This window comes from Brassica rapa, chromosome A06, assembly GCF_000309985.2.
Source record: "Brassica rapa cultivar Chiifu-401-42 chromosome A06, CAAS_Brap_v3.01, whole genome shotgun sequence".
NCBI lineage: Eukaryota > Viridiplantae > Streptophyta > Magnoliopsida > Brassicales > Brassicaceae > Brassica > Brassica rapa.
Window position 1 is genome coordinate 28245850 of NC_024800.2, and position 17783 is coordinate 28263632.

General features: G+C 34.7%; 2 protein-coding genes across 3 annotated transcripts; one reads left to right on the plus strand and one right to left on the minus strand.

Moving 5' to 3' along the window:
* Positions 1-1828: 1828 nt before the first annotated feature.
* LOC103827918 (phospholipid-transporting ATPase 2) lies at positions 1829-8648 on the minus strand. Its single transcript, XM_009103480.3, has 25 exons — positions 8445-8648; positions 7866-8077; positions 7551-7764; positions 7334-7450; positions 7126-7218; positions 6860-7034; positions 6558-6724; positions 6348-6452; positions 6023-6120; positions 5780-5922; positions 5559-5655; positions 5288-5397; positions 5025-5189; positions 4768-4922; positions 4555-4635; positions 4331-4451; positions 4133-4239; positions 3923-4054; positions 3635-3788; positions 3341-3458; positions 3083-3256; positions 2938-2989; positions 2713-2840; positions 2449-2599; positions 1829-2345 (listed from the first exon to the last, which is right to left on the minus strand). Exons 2-25 carry the CDS (start codon positions 7988-7990, stop codon positions 2019-2021), a joined length of 3309 nt encoding a protein of 1102 aa, XP_009101728.1. The 5' UTR covers positions 7991-8077; positions 8445-8648; the 3' UTR covers positions 1829-2018.
* Positions 8649-9480: 832 nt separating this feature from the next.
* On the plus strand, positions 9481-11593 carry LOC103827919 (nuclear cap-binding protein subunit 2). 2 transcript variants are annotated; one of them, XM_009103482.3, is made up of 9 exons: positions 9481-9644; positions 9736-9771; positions 9921-10144; positions 10209-10347; positions 10421-10454; positions 10543-10656; positions 10913-10987; positions 11068-11174; positions 11269-11593. In XM_009103482.3, exons 2-9 carry the CDS (start codon positions 9754-9756, stop codon positions 11338-11340), a joined length of 783 nt encoding a protein of 260 aa, XP_009101730.1. In that variant the 5' UTR covers positions 9481-9644; positions 9736-9753; the 3' UTR covers positions 11341-11593. The 2 variants fall into 2 exon arrangements, with proteins under 2 accessions (XP_009101730.1, XP_009101729.1); XM_009103481.3 differs by having other exon boundaries at positions 9490-9648.
* The last annotated feature ends 6190 nt before the right edge of the window (positions 11594-17783 follow it).

Consider the following 17783-nt stretch of genomic DNA (forward strand, 5'->3'; position numbering starts at 1 on the left):
TTATAAGGACCAATATTTTTCCTCGATTCTAGTCTTGCAAATGTCAGACACGGCCTTGTGCATACATACAATTTAAATTTGTTGCAACCTTACTATTTACCTTAACATATAATATATATATATATATATATATATATATATATATATATTGTACCATGGCCTCATATGTTATTCTTTTATGGCAATTGAATATTCAATACTTTCGATCGGTGAATAATATCATCACTGATATATAACATATATTTGGCTTAATAAGATTTTTGACGTACAATAATAGTCAAAGTTATTTGTATTAGTTAAGATTTCCGGAAGGAATGGATGATGTCTAGCTACTCATCAAGTCCGTTCGGATATTTTATTAGTTTGAATAAACGTAAAATTCTGAAAACTACTACGTACTGTTTCTTTTTGTTCAAACTTGGCAATGTCAGTACAGAGGTGTGCCTACAGTGTATTGAAAAATGCATTCGCCTCAGGCTCCCGATTAATATGACTGTTTTTAGGGCCTCAAAATTTCAAATAATTTCTAGTATAATGGTTTAAACTTATTTAAAAAAAAATATTTCTGCGAAAATTAATTAACTCACTTTTTGAATTCATATATTTTTTTCTATATGACATAATATAACATATTTACGTTATAAACTTATTTTTTTACAGTATTAGGCTTGTGTATTTGGTGAAAATAATATATCATATTAGAAAATTGTTTTCATTACGGTTGTAAATAAATTTATTTTTAAAACTTGCCTTAGGCCCCTAAAACTCTTCGCACGGCACTGTGTCAGTATAGTGGTCCTTTTTTTTTTCTACATTTTGGAATCACTTTAAATTGTGATTTGTGACGACTAGTTTCAAAATCTTATTATAAAAAAATATCAATATTGATATTTCTGCTGCATACAATTAATATACATATTTGATGGCCACTGTTAAATTATGTAGGCTATAGTCTTATCTAATATCATGGTTGACAAAAATAAATAGGTTATTTCTTGCTGACTAAAAGGTTTCTGGACTGAGATACACCCTTCTCAGATCACGAATCAAATTATCTAATATGGTTCTGTCCAGAAGCAATTTAAGCAAGAGCTTTGGTTCAAAGATTCTTTCACTAGGGTCTTTTGAGATTCTTTCACTAGAGTCTCTTATTTGAGAGATAAATCTCTCAGTTTCTTTTATAGATTTTTGAACTAAATATTAATATAATTATTGAGAAATTCACCTATGCCGATGGTCTAATAAATTATGGGTTCAATTTCTGATAGAAGAAAAATATTTTTCAAAGAATAGTTAACTTAAAATAGTTTAAGTTTTGCACTAGAGGATTTACAAACTTTTTGGCATAGAACTTTTAAAATTCAAAAAACATAAAAAATGGCAGAGAAACAACCATAAAGATCTCAGGTAAGTAATGGTATTCCCTAGTTTATCCCATCAGCTCTTATTTATTTTTAATACTGAATTAGTAGTCATTAATTTGAAAGGCAAAAAGGCCAGAGTTCATGCTACTCAGACTGAAAGAAAGAGAAAAACAGAGTACCAATGCCTTCAGTCAAAAAAGAAGAACAAAAGATCCATTTTGGCTCTGTTCGTTTATCTATCGTGCAACCTGCGACATGCGATTGTGTTATTGTTTATTTTACTGTCGCGTAATCTGCCGACCTGCGATTGGTCACAAGTCGCAGTTCCGACTTATCGTTCGTTTTTTCGAACACCTAAAAATTTAAAAAGATCAGGCGACTGGTCGGAGGTTACACAACATAAACGAACGTAATCTTAGTCATGTCGACACATAAACCAACAGGGCCTTTGTCGAACAAGAGGATGCGAGTTTATAAGACTACCTTTCAATATCTGATAATTCCAGTAAAGCGGTCTATATACAACTGTTCTAAACAAGTTTCCCATTTCTTTCGATTTTTTTTTGGCTTTCAACTGCATTTCCAGTTAAGATATGTGACGGAACATTAAAAATGTGGGGAAAAGAGAGAAGAAAAAAAAAAACTCAAGTCTTTTTAATTGTCTTTGCAGTTTCGGGTATAACCAGATGATGATGACAATCTTGACTGAGACTGGAAAAACTCGAAAGGAGCTCCAGGGCCAAATGAACGTCGAGTTGCGTTTGGAGATTCTGATAACAGAGGCTCGTAAACCGGGCTTCGGATGGATACTGGAGACACGTCCTTCTCGATGGTCCTCGGTTGCGTTTCAATGTTACCTAGAGTCAGTATTGGACCGCCCATACGTTCAGCTTGCTGGAGTATATTGATCTTGCTGGGTCTGTATGTGTAACGGTAGTACTTCAATGCGAATATAGGACCCATCCCTGCTCCAACTATCAGCTGCACAAGAGAATAACGATAAGGGATTATTATTATTCCTCGGGTAGGTGTTTGTTAATGGAGATTAAATAAATAGGAGAGATGGCTTTTGATTGATACTTACAAACATTGTAATCCAGTAAGAAGGTTGAGAGCAGAGGCGGAACATGATCGTGTACATTCCCGATGATGGTATGGCGCTGAAGAGAAAGTTTAGGACATAGAATCCGACCAGATTTCCCCAAATGGAAAGGTGTTGCAACACCGTAAAGGAGCTGGCATCGAAGAGGAGAGACAATAATTATTAAGCATCGGTGTATGTATCATATATATGCACATTCAAAAAGCGATGTATGTGTAACCCAGACGCAAGGATAAGGAGCTGTACTTGGTTTCTTGAGCGACAACAAAAGCCTGAAGCCATATACATCCAGAGAGAGCTACCATTCCAAGCTCCTCCATTTCACTTTTCTCATAAGCATATGCGTGAATAGTTATTACAAATACAACAATCGCCTGCAAATAAAATCCCAGATTTCAGATTCTTTTTTTTTTTACATGGGAAAATGAACAAAAGCCTCATTTTAAGTAGATTTGAGATGACACTACTCACGTGAAAAAGGGATCGACCAAACCACCCCGCAAATGTGCTTGGATTGAGAAGCCTGGATTGAGAAAAAAAAATATGAGAATATACAGATATGTGCATTAACCTATGAAACAAAGCAGATTTATACACAAAATTAGTCAAAGCATACCTTCCAGCTTGGCAGTAGAATAAAATTTGAGGATGTTGCATTACTGTCGTTTCACTAAGATCTTTATCAATTACACTAACTAGAACAGGAACACTGGTGTAGAACACATTATAAGCCATCAAGCTAACCGAATTGAAAAGACTGGTTCCAGAAACGCCTGAAATAAACGAGAAGCTGCGAAGATTCTGTTGTCAGTATTTCAGGAATGCTACTATCTACTGAAAACTCAAATCATATCTGAAAAGTTAATAAACTTACAAAATCTGGATGAAGCATATCAACAATGATTTGTAGAAGGAATACTGCGACAAAAATGCCGTCCGGTTATACGAGTACCTCCCATGAACAAGAATCAGTCTTTTCAGAAACCTAAATCCTGCACGCAAACGCAAAGATCAATCCATGAAGAACCAATTATAGCTCTTTCGATAGGTTAAAACAGTTCATCTGTAAACAAGGACTACGTAACAAAATTCAGAAGCAGTTGGAGGGAAAAAGTGTATGTGATATGTATCTTAAAGTTAATATAATAGATCTTGCTACTGCTCTTACTTCCAATGCTATAATCTGCAGCTCTTGCTGCCTGCAGCCCTTCTCTTCCGCTAATGCCGACCCCGATATCAGCTTGCTGTATCATTCTTACATCATTCCCACCATCACCAATTGCTAGGGTTCGATAATCACAGGATTTTAAAATCTCAACTAACTGTAAAGGCAAGAAAACAAGTTCAACCAAAACATCAAATGAGATGTGAGCACTTCAAGGCCACTTTGTAACAGGATGAACATAATACCTGGGAAAAATAATAATAAGAAAGCACCTAACGCTAGGAGGGATACCTGAGCTTTTTGTGAAGGTGTGACACGACAGCATATGGCTGTCCTAGAAAGTATAGCTAATTCAACAAAATCCTTGCGATGGTGTTTCAGAGCAATTTCTAGAGCCCAGCCATCAACAACAAATGCCACGTCCTGTAAGACCCATAAATTATTCTCTGATACAGGTGATAGTAAGATGTTCCAAGGATGCAACAATTAAAGAGGGTGAACCTTAGGTTCTGAAGTTGTAGTCCGCATTGTAAGCAAAACCCTCTCCAAACTCCTAGAAACATCTTCTTCGGTTTTTCCATCAATCAGTAGAAGTTGACCTTTAGGCTCTGATATAAACATGATTATTATGGTAAAAGGGCATGATAAGTAGCAAATAGGTAAATCATAACAAAGTAAAAACAAATGATCCCAACTTACCTGGGGAGATAAAGTTACATGAAAGAGCAATCTGTATAGCTGTATTCTGCTTATCTCCAGTCAGCATCCAAAAGTTTATCCCTGCTTTTCTAAGTGTCTCAATTGTCTCTGGTACACCATCCTGACAAGAGGAGGCAATTATATATAAGATAGACCTCTCCTGCTTATAATGCTATATTATATTACATTGTGAAAGTCTATGTCCTTAACATTTATAAGTTTACCTGTAGGCGGTCTTCTATTGCAGTGACTCCGAGAATATAAAGATTTTGTTCTAACCGTTGACACACCTCTGCAATTCTCCACTGTGACACGAGAAAAGCATCATTTGAGGCAATCAAGTGCATCGACTTAATTATACGGTAGGGTTTAAACTTAGCATACTTCATTGTTGCTTAAAGTGAACAACCAAAACAGAGAAGAGTCGTTCCAATTACCTCCCTATCGACTAGAACACTACTAGCCTCTTTAAACTTTACTGACCACTCTAGATACTCATCTTCTTCCAGTTCACGCCAAGCCAAACACAATGTTCGGAGCCCCAACTGGGCATAGTGTTCAACAGCTTCAGCAATCGTTCTGGTTTGCTGGCCTAATAACATAGTCGGAGAAAAAAAATTGACCATCAGCTCCGAGCACATTCTGTATCACACTTCTTCCTCGTCTCATTTTGATAAGAGATACGTTAACTCACCAGCACGTGCAGAGGGAAGGATTGATTCATCTGCACCTTTTGACAAAAGAATAATTTTTCCATTCTGACAGTCTTTCACTACCACTGACATTCTTTTTCGATCTGACGTGAATTCAAGAACTTCCAATACCTCATAACGAATCATCTCGCCATTAAACATGATTTCTGCGTTCGATAAAGAGGAAAAACAAAAAAAAATGAAGGCTAATTTTTAGATACATATTCCATGAAGACAAAAACCGAAATGACACCACCACTATTACCTAGAAGATTGGCATTTTTGCCGACAAAGACCATATGCAACTTCGCCGCAGCAATTACAAGAGCATCCTCATCCTGAGATTGGGCCTTGTATATAATATCTCCAGCTTTGCTATCGGATGGAAATACCCATAAAAACAAACACAATAAGATTGAAATGCCTAGATAAACATAAAAATATGTACAACTGAAATATGATTTGTGAAGTTTCTTTGCTCGACTGACAAAACAGACATTAAGAAATTTAAACATTAAAACGAAGTTGAAAATTACCTTCGTACAGGTATAACTGTGTTGCAAATAGCCATAACTGTAAGAAATCGGATGACATCTGTAGAGCCACTGGTGATGGCATCTAAAAGTTGTGTATCTGATTAGAAAGATCAGAAAACGTTAGAAGCAATACTCCTTTGACGCAGACTCATTGATGCAGAGACTTAAATAGTGTATACGTTAATATTATTGACACAAATACGCAAGGAGAAGTATGAAACCTTTTAAAGCATCCCCAGTCTCATTCCCATAGAAAATGCCACCAATACAACATCTTCTAAATATCATCTTGTTGTCTGTCAGGGTCCCAGTTTTGTCGGTCAAAATGTACTCTACTTGCCCAAGGTCCTCGCTTATTGCTGTGCTGCCACACACAAAAAAAAACACATAATGTAAAACCAAATCGTGAGATTAAATTGTTCACAGGTGAAATATGAGGTAGTCTGCCTCTATCCTGAACTTACTTTGCTGCATAAGATGCTGTACCAGTCTCTTGATCTACCATCTCCACATCCCATTCTATAAATTTTGCATAAAGGCCCTTCACCAGATCTAGAGATACCTGCCGCATAATTTAACCAGAAGCTTAGCAGAACAGACATGCCTATTTTTACACAAATGGATTATCTTCAAAATCAATATTGCTCCATCAAACATTATGACTAACCACCGATTTGCAACCAATACCTCTTTTACATGCCAAAACGCTTAACGCACTATATATGTCACTAGAGAGCTAGAAGGATGCTACCAGTTTTGAACATATCATAGCAAGGAAGTTATAACTACCTTAATGGAGATGGGTATCATGATGGAACATAAAAGCTCAAACCGCAAAGGAATTACAAGCAGCTCATACCACGGGGCTTCCACTGGATACTGCACATACCATTGCTGAAAAAACACAACAACCAAGTTCGTGTAGTCAGAACTGCCCAACTCTACAAAAGCAAGCGTCAAATATTTATTCTGGACATGATATTGTATTAGGAATAAAACCTTTCTTGCTTCTGTATCTTTCCAAACATTTCCAGCAACACCGAGAACCATAACAACGACAATTTGGAAAACGAATATTGCTCCAGTCAATTTATCAATCATTGCATCCATAGCAGTAAGTTTTGGTTCAGCTACACCCCTACACATCCCAAGCTTGGTTTGGTTGCCTATGAAAGCATGAAAAATTATCAAATATCAACTGAAATTATGTGACAAAACATAGATACTAAGAACGCATGGTTCTGACACTTAGAAATCTATTTTAAAACCAAAACAAGCCATTTTATAGAAGAGATCATTACCTGTATAGACAGATACTCCACAAGCCCACTCCGTATTTCTCAAGTAACAGGACTGAAGAAGGGTGTTTTTTATAGTTAAAGAACAGACGTCATTGTCGATAAATGGGGGAAATAAGCGCATGTTTGCATCAAATCTTCGAATATCCTTATCTGGAATAGGACATTCAATCACACCCTGGAAATATGGATAAACATAACAATAAATTATTTCACAGGAAACAAATTGGAAACCCAGGCGCAGTATGATTGTTTACAAGAAGACTCACTTTCATTTTGTGTAGTAATTCTAAATCAATTCCCACGCATGCTGAAGGTATGACTCTTGTTTTGAGATCGGTTTCACCATCTAAAGCAGCAGTCTGCATGTGTGAGTGCACATTTAGCGCATTTCAAAGTGCTTAAGAAAGGTTACCAGCATCCACTCGAGGGAGTAGAATGCAGCATAAATAAATTACATGCATGATGGGAATTTACCTCTACATAGCAAACACCTTGTGGATCTGAGGTGCCAAGCAAAACTAGATCACAAGGAACTTCATCATTCTCACGCAACCAGACAATATTTCCAACTTGTATGTCCTGTGCTTGGATCTACAAACAAAATACTAATACAGCTAAGCCAAAATATCCTCTAAAAAAAGTCACTCGTCAGAAAAAGAAAAAACAAAAATCTAGCAAAACTGATCCATACATGCTTCTTGATCCCATGTTTGACGATCCAAACCTCTCTCTCATTTGCTTTCTTATCTGAGAGATACCTGTGGTAATCATCCCAAGCTTCTTTGGACGCGGAGACGGCAAATATGAAGATCAACGGACCCCACGTACTTGCAGGATTGACAGGGGTGATAAGTGACCATAGCTGAAGGCATGCAATCAACAAAAAGTACTGGTTCATGAACCGGCTGGAATAAAAGAAGAAGAACATGTCCATCAGAGAAGAGAAAAAAATGATATGATTAAACTTTCTAAAACAATAAAATCAAAAGGAATCAATCATCATCACCTGAATTGCTCCATCAAGTTCTTTGGAAAGAAATTCCACAAATTGTACTTTGTGTTTGATATACGGTTATCACAACAAAGCTCCTTTGAAGCCTCATCATCGTTTATGTAAACAAAACGCTTCATTTTTATTTTTATTTTTTTCACTTGGAAGCTAAAGGTTTCTTCTAGAGTTTCATCCTCAAACTCCAAGAGGCTGATTGAAGTTTTAAACTGCAACAACAAATAAGAACGAACTCTGCTTGAGAAAACTCAGCAGATAGTCTCGCATTTCACATTAATCCGAGGATCGTTAATTATAAAATCCACCAGTGTTCTTGTCCACTTGAAGAACTCAGTAAACACATTATAAACCTCACAAAGAAATTAATAAGGTAATCAGATCATAATCAAAAGCCAGAGATCTATCGAAACCGCAAGCCAAATCTGATTAAATTCCACAAATCGTGATCAGAAGAAAACCTCGAATCTATAACCGATTTTGTTTTTTTTTTCAGATAATCTAGCTAAATGAACAGAGGAAAATTAGTTTAAATAAAAAGAAAATCAGATTTTCAAATTCGTAAGCGATGCGTTATACCTAGTGGATCACAGGGAGCTCGATTTTCGCCGGAGTTCGGAGATTCCTCTCTCGCCGTGGTTTCTCTTCGGCTCTGTTAAATGTTCATTAAAGACGTAAAGGAGAAGGCAGTGATCCGCAGCGACGGTGCGTTTTGTTGACTTCCGTAGAAATAGGCCCCACCCACCGTTGATTTGTCTCTGGCGTTTACGTTAATTTAAGAGACAATGTGCGTTGTTTTTCCTCTTATAACGAAAACGGCATACATTCTGTTTCTTCCGAAAACTGTACACCGAGATTTGGATCCCTTTGCCCATCTCCGAATATACCCCTTATTCTCTGGGGAAAAATGCCAATTTCAACCACATCAATTTAGTTCGTCTCAAATAGAATCCGAATAATTGATCAGTGCCAAATACGATTTCAACTTAATTATAATTAGAAAAAACTACACAAATTTTTTAAAACGTGTTTAAATCTACATTGACTATAACAGAAATTAATCAATTATTAACAAGATAAAACGACGTCGTTTTGATATACGAGAAAAAATATCAATTTCAATTTCTACACTCTCAGTCGTACCAAATAGGACCCGAACAAATGTTACTAAAACCGACTTCAACTTAATTATAATTTAAGAAAAACTATATGAACTTCTTAAAACGTGTATAAATCTACATTGACTCTAACAGAAGTTAGTCAACCGTTAACAAAATAAGATGACGTCGTTTTAATATATATATATATATATATATATATATATATATATATATATTATTTTTTTAAGTTCGATGGCAAAACTCCAGTTGTATTATATTTAGAAATCAATAAATCTATGTGGATTTGTAAATTTTATATGCATTTTACAAATCAGTTAAAAATAAAATATAGTTTTACGAAATTGAGAATCAGTTTAATTAAAATTAAAGTTTAATTTTATTAGTTCAACCAAAATGATCTAAGTTTTGTAGAAAATCAATCGTTTTAAATTATCTCAAATACATAATTTAATTATTATTGAAAAGTAGGTAATTGGTTTAGATGAACGGACCGGAATTGTCAAAGGAGATGACTAAACCATAATAAACCAGAATTGCTATCACACCGGAGTGTGTTGTGTTGCTTAGCGCTTCCCTTCTATCAGTTCCTTAAAGAAATTAGGGTTTTGGAAGAAGAAGAAGAGCAAGCGTCTCTGCCTTTCGATTTTCGCTCATCCAGGTAGGTTAATTCTTGAATCTCTCGTCTTATCTCCTCTTTGTTTAAGCTTCGTACAACCTAATTTGTGATTTATCTTTTCTCGTCTTCGCAGATTCACTCTCGGGAGGCGATGGCTTCTTTGTTCAAGGTACTTAATTTTAGATATGGGTTTTGCTTTCGTTAGCTAATTTGAGTGTCCGAGATCTGATGGGTTGATGAAACCCAGATCGACCAATTGACGTTGTTTAGGGTTTGGTCTCACGATTTGAATAGCTGCCTTATGATTTTCTGTCTTAGGAGCAAGCAAAGCTGTCGGCGTATCGAGATAGAAGATTCTCAGGGACACAGGAGGAGTTCGAGGAGGCGTTGAGGACCTCATCCACCGTCTACATTGGGAACGTCTCTTTCTACACAACTGAAGAGCAGATTTACGAGCTCTTCTCCAGAGCTGGAGAGATTAAAAAGATTATCATGGGACTTGATAAGAACACCAAAACCCCCTGTGGTTTCTGTTTCGTCCTGTGAGTTTTACCCCTTCTTTTTTTTAACCACAGGGTAAGTTTCATTTGGTGATGTTGTTATCAGGTTCTACTCGAGAGAGGACACAGAGGATGCAGTCAAGTATGTAAGTGGCACCATTCTTGATGACCGCCCTATTCGTGTGGACTTTGATTGGGGCTTCCAAGAAGGAAGGCAATGGGGTCGTGGTAGAAGCGGTGGCCAGGTTTAACTTCACTTTCACACTCTCTACCCCTTTCTATATGTTAATAATCAATGTTTTCTTAACTTCATTACAGGTTCGAGACGAATACCGTACAGATTACGATCCTGATATCCTTTTTTTGCTTAGTTATATAGAGATGGTCATATTTGATTTCTCGGTTTACCTATCCATGTTTTTTCTTTAACTGGTTGATACCTAGAGGTGGTTATGGAAAATTAGTTCAGAAGGAACTCGAAGCACAAAGACAGCTCGTAGATTACGGTACTGGTTCACTCGGAGGTTCCTATCCTGCACCCGCGCCATCCAATTGTACGTCCTTCCAACCTTTTCTGGGCTACATGTATCACACTTTATTAACACTCTGAATAGTCTACATGAATGCGAGTCTAAAGTTGCTTCAGTGATAATTGTGTACATCTTTTATCCTTTCGCTGATTTCCTTTGTGATAAATAGTTTGAAATGTTAGAAAATCATGGATCCTAGTGTAAGGGGAGCTGATTGATGCGAGAACTTGTATACTTGACTGCATCCTCTGTGTCCTAAATGAATATGTCAATCATGCAGATGAAAGACGTGGTGGACCTCGTGGTGGAGGGGGATATGGCCAAGGAGGATCAAATCGCCACGGAAGAGGCGGAGGTATAATGTTTTTAAATCAGGCCTTATGCATAGTAATAGTACACATTCAGAACTCATTTGATGATCCAATGTTTCTGCAGATTTTCATCGGAAACGTCAAAGGGACGATGATCGTTATGGACGCGACAACTCAAGAAGAAACTCAGATCATGAGACTAGGAGAGACTCTGATCATGACATGAGACCGGTAATAAACATAACTTTTTCTTTCCCTAAATGAATCTTTGAGTAGATTTTAGTATGTTACTCGGTGTGATGGTGGAACGTGTCTGCTATGACAGGAGAAGAACCCACGATTCCGTGAGAGCGGTGACTCAGACGATGACGGTGAAGATGATCGGAAGAGGTCTTAAAAATGAAGTTTAGAAGTTGCAAATGTTATTGAAGGATCAGTGTAATCTTTTAGTTTATGAGGCTGAACTCAACTTGGGGGTTTTCCAGATTTTCATTACAACATTTATTTAAGTCGAGTTTCAGACAATATGAGAGATGTCCTCATGAACCTTGTCTGCTTGAACAACGGAACTATCATTGCTACGTTTGTGTGCCTAAAATGCACATGTGAAGTCCTACAGTGTACTAGCTAATCATCAGTTCACAACTTCACATTGGTTAAAAATATTCCTTCGACAAATATAACGATTTAATTAGACTACAAAATGCCCATGTGAATACCTGTACCAATCAGGTTCATCTTTGGGCTCGAAATTAGCTTGATTTTTATTCTAGAAGCATCGAAGAAAATATGTTTTTAATACTATAGGTTAAGATCCGCTCATTGAGCGGAATGAAAGTTATATATCCAATTATCTTATATACATTTATTTATATTTTTTTGTCCATATGAAATAATAAATATATTAAATAAAATGAGTAAATATTATGCACATAAATCAAAATAAATAAATCAAAATAATCAATTTATTTATTTTATATGATATATAATTAAATTTTAATGATATTTACATATATATAGTATATTTTAATATGAATATGTAATTGAAACTTCTTAGTTTCTACTCATATGATTTTATTAATATTTGTATATTTGTTGTAACAAAATATTAAAACCATTAGTCACAAAAATTTTATTGGGAAATATTTTTGAGTAATTTATAATCGCTTTAAAAGATTCAATGCAAATTTCAAAATTAAAATATTCATGTCTCAATACATTTCAATGTAAAATTTGAAATTAACGTATTTACATATTTTATATAACATATAGTTTAATTTAAATGATACTAAATATATATATATATATATATGTATATATATATATATATATTTATTTATTTAATCTGAATAACTATTGAATGATACTTCATATTCATATGATTTAATGATTATTTTGTATCGTTTTATAACAAAAAGGTAAAACAATTGTTTACAAAAAAATTATTGTAAGATTATTAACAATTAAAGTAATTTATTGCTCTTTTAAAAAATTCAAAATATAATATATAAGAAAAAAATCTAAAATGTTTATTATATGGGTAATGTTATTTTTAAAAATTTTAATAATATAAAATAAAAAAGGATGGAAAATACGAAATTAGTATGAAATCTTCATTATTCAAAATCATTAATTGTCGTATCAAGACTATACTAAAAGGAGGATAACAAGAGCAAAGAGAGTGTCCACGTCTGCTAAAAAAATCATCCAATCAGATGATTTCACTTGACACATCATACTACATTTATATATTTCATGCGACATCTTCTAAGTGGGCTGTTTATACTTTAAAAAAACCCATATCAGCCCATGGTCACTAAATCTCTTTGGTATGAAAGCGTAAAGTCCCGACCCTTCTCCTTCGTTTCATAGACGAATTTCTCTGTAAATTTTCGTTTGGAGAGTAACGTACTAACACAACTAAGCTATTCTTCTCCCTTTTGTATTTTTGCCTTCCTTCTCTTTATATATGTCTCTTGAAATATCTCTTCACCTACTCACGCTTCCGTTTCTCACATCTACAATTGTGATCTATCTCACGTCTCTCTTCCTCATGTAAGCAATCCTTTCTTGATCAGATTCTATTTCTCCTCTTCTTCCATTTTTTTTTGTTGAAAAACATACAGAAAGAAAGATTGCGGGTTACAAATCCGGATTTGATTGACTATGTGATCTGATAAAAAAGGGTTTCTTATCTTTAACGTCATTGCCATCTGTGTTTCATTGTAGTTGTAGATTGTTTTCATTTCTTTCGTTATATTTGGTATGCGATTGGCAAGTCTTTAACCAGAAATCTTTTTCGCTCTGGTTTTCTAGAAAGAGTGAGGATGAAGAAGGTGAAGGTGTGAATATCAGTGGTTACTTCATCATGCTCGCGTTCACGTTCATTATCATTTCAGTCCTCGCACTTCCATTTTTTTAGTTGTTGTGTCTCACTGCAGGTAAGTTACGTTAGACTGACTTTTGTGACTATCATTATGGTGTCGTTAAACCTCTTGACAAGTAATGACCATTACGGTAAAATCCATTCATATTCCCATTTATTTTTGTCATGCTCTCTAATGGACTTGAAATTTACAGAGTCCAGTGGAGTCAAGACTCAAAACATGCTTAATACTATGAGTCAGATTTGTTCTGGAACAAACAGTAATATGGTAGTTAAGTTTGTCTTTAACATGCCATATTTTTACTCTATTCTGCCTTTTGAAGGCTGTACCAACAGTATACACAGATGTAAGTTGACCCACAATTCAATCAAATCAGGTAATGGCGATGCCCTTAAATATTGAACCTTATAATCTAACAATTCTCTTCCTTTTCATAGTAAGAGTAGTTGGCACAGCTCTCAGTGACCAAACATGTTAAGAGCTCGGAAGCAGGTCAGCTCTCATCAAGGAAAATGATTACGTTTATATAGTTCTGATATGGATTTCTCTGTTTTACAAAAGCTATATATAATCAGTAAATTCAGAGCCAGAGTCTTGCCATTTCCATACATGTTTAGTTTTGTTTTCAAAACTTTTACCAAATTTTATTCATAGATTCTAACATGGCCATGTATGTAGGCTAAGTAGCAGGTTTACAAGGCGTCTTCTATGGAGAATGTGTCCTTCGCGAGCTTAGGAGAGGTTGTCCAGATATTGTATTTCCCATGGGGTTATACAAATTCTAAAACCGTAGATAGTGTTATGATACTTAATGTCTCTGTTGCAGACAAACAATTATCTTTCTCAGCTTGAGGGAACCACTGAGGTCTTGGTCTCACTCCCATTTTGTTTCCAGTACAAAAAAAAAGAACATGATTACTTCTATATTATATATCTCAATGTTTGGAATTTAAATAGTAAAGATTGGAATAATTCAGCTTATTTTCTTTAGCTCGAGCGTATAAAGTCACATTTCTTATGATTACTGAAGCAGGAGCGATCCCTGTTTTGGTGAACCCTTTAACCTCATAGGAATTCTGATCCAGTACTTGCTTCATCAGCCTCTCTATATGAAAACAACATATGGCTGATATTGTTTTCTGGTGCAGTCACTTCAATATCTCAAGTCCTTAAAGCTGGAACATGGAAGCAAGAGTAAACGCAGACATGTGGATGAAGCTTTCAAACGATTTACATCAGACATGTGGATGAAGCTCTCAAACGTCAGACATGTGGATGAAGCTCTCAAACGATTTACATCTATTTGGATCCAACTGCTGCGGAAACGTTTGTATCAAAGAAAGTTTATCCTGTAGAAAAGGTACTATATGGTTAAACAGTGTACTCTCTTCTTATATTCTAAGCTAAAAGTTCAGAATCTAATTTTAGTGGTTTATCTTTGTTTTATGCAGTCATGGTGGGCAAGGTTTAACAACTACTCAGTTGAAACAGTATGATCTCTTTCATGTTGATCATACAAGGTATGTTGCTAACTTGAGCTTTTCATATTTTTGTGAGAAACCAATGGAGTATGAAAAGATATTAATCAATCCCTAACACTTAATAATCAACTTGACTATCTCCCTCTCTTTCCGTAACCAACTCAAATCACTTTCTTATAAAACCCCTAACTTATTATACTCCAAAACAAAACATCATCCATTACTGTTACCTCTCTGTAGAAACTTGGAAATCAAAAAAAATATGTAATTAAAAGAATGTTTCTTTGGCTGGTTATTGTCTTCATGATTTCAGCTTCTGTCTTTTCCCATGAATTCAGACTCCATTGGTTTGTTCCAACAGCAAATGCTTCTACAAGTCTCACTGATTGTGTTTCTAATAAACGGTTTCAAGCCGGAGACACCAGTTGTATAAGTATACACCTAAACCCCAATAAAGTTTTCACTTCAATTTTTAAAAAAATCTTTGTGAGTTTTGTTTGTTCTTTTTTTGGTTCTCTGCAGTTAAAAGGATTAAGTACAAAAAAGATTCATTTATGTAAGATAAAACTCATGGAAAGAGAGATTCAGTGAATACAAAAAAGAAAGAAATGCTGCTGGGTTGGGTTGAAGACATGTTCCAAGAATGTACACCAAACTGGGATCGGGAATCTTTGTTTATAGAATTCGACTTTGTTAATAGGATATTACGTGGAAGCGAAGAACCATGAGATACTAAAGTATTGTGATTTAGCAGAATCAGCATCCTAATATTAATTTTTTCAAACTTAAATTAATATTGCTAAGTGTATGGTATTTTGTTTATTTATGAATGAATATTATTCTGATTGTCACTGATGCTTTGAAATTGAGAGCTAGAAGAAAGCAGAGAGGCAGAGCTAGAGAGAATTGTGAGGCTGAAGAAAGCAAAGGCAGACATTATCCAGCTAAAAGCTAACGAAGAAAAGCGGAGGCTGATTGGTGGGTTATTTGTAAGGACGTGGACAATATTCGAACGCTATATGCAGAGCTGTTTTCATTACTTGATTTTCTAACGCTACCATCAGTTTATTCTTACCTTCATCACCTTATCTCTTAAGAGTTGCACATATTTTTTATTTCTTTCTCTAGAGAAACAGATACTTATCATTCATTTGTTCCTAATATTGATCACTCTCTTCTGTTTTTCTTTGTTTCAGGTATGTGCAGGTTGCAGAGTTTAAACACCTCTGTGTTAAGCTAACACCAAAGAATGCATACTTATGCCTTTTGTAAGCCATGACAGAACTCTCAAGCTTCCAAAAGAATATGATACTACAACCACTTGGTGTTTGTGCACCAGTATTGGAAGGATCCTAGGTCAGTCTTATATGCATGTTCCAATGGCATTGTGCAGCGGTAGCACAAAGTACATGGTAATCCAATGAGAGCCAAATGCTGTCATTCGAGGGAAGAAGGTAACATGACTGATTCTGATGAATCTTTTGCCTTTTTTGGGTAAAAATCTTTTGCCTTTTTGTTCCAAGGCAGTTGTTTTTAATAAATTAGTGCTACTTTTTGCTTTACATTATTGGGGTTTGGTAATGTTTTAGTCAAGAAGACCACCTAACTTTTGGTCTTTTCTGTGACAAACCAATGACTTCTGGACAATGCAATATGGTTCTAACTTTTAGGGAGGCTTGGTGACTACCTGATTGAATCAGGGCTCCGAAACTCAAGCTGCTGCTATGTTCATGTCACCAATATTTTCTTACCTTCTATCATGCGATGGATCTCGGGATTGTATGATTCTAAAGCAGTCTGGTATTGTCTTCATTTGTGTCAAGTTGATAATTTTAATTCATGGCAGTGTCGTACCATAGTTTTTATAGAGTTTATGATTAGTTCTAGAGATTAATCTTTATGTGGTGTGTTAAAAAAAAATACTTTTGTTAATCCTAATGTGTAATTGATTCACAAGATCAAAGGCACATGTAAATTACATTACAAGTTTACAACTAACAAGTAATATATGTACATCGATTCTACTGAAGGAAGAAAAACAAAATCTTTCTTTTTTGATCAAAATGAAAAACAAAATCTTCAATGTACCAATTTCTAGACAGAACCATTGAAAAAGAATCTTACCTTTTTCCAACTATTGTTCCATACTTACATTTACGCTGAAAGTACGTCAAAATATGCAAAAATTATATGCACAACAATAAAGTAGATAATTAAAGTAAAAATGTTTAACCTAATAAAAGTTTTAGAACATTAGTTAGAAATTTAGTCTACAAAATTTACCTATTTATAAAGTATTGTTAACTATAAATATAATTATATAGATTTTTTTTTCTTTAGATTACACAAGTTTCTATAACAAAACATAACAACAAATGAGTTCAGTTTTGTTCTTTTAACCCACTAATCTATAATCGGAGAGACCTAAATTTTGAAATTAGTTTTTAAAAAATTAACTTTTTTTTATAAAAACTAATTTATAACTAAAAATAATAAGAAACAAATTAATAAGATATAATCCGCGCGTAGCGCGGATAAAAGATCTAGTATATGTTAATTATAATAGGTAATTTCATAGTTTTATTTAAGGAAAAAATAGATAATATTTTTATGCATTAATAATCAATTTGATAGTCAATTTAATAAAAAGTATAATATATATTTAGATGAACCAACTTATTTTTCTAAAAATTTTAAAAATTATTCTGGTGATGACACGTTGATACACTCAAAGGTTATAATGCTTCTCAATTAATATATAAGGGATAATATATATTTAGATAAACTAACTTATTTTTTTAAAAATGTGAAAAGCATCGTGATGATGATACGTAGCTACATTTAAAAGTTTTAATACTTCTAAATTAATATATAAGGGATGCGTAGGCCGAGTATGTGTGTTTATATGTCCACGCACTGGTTAAAATACTCCTCGAAACTGTAAGTTCGAGTTGTAAGTTCGACCAACATAA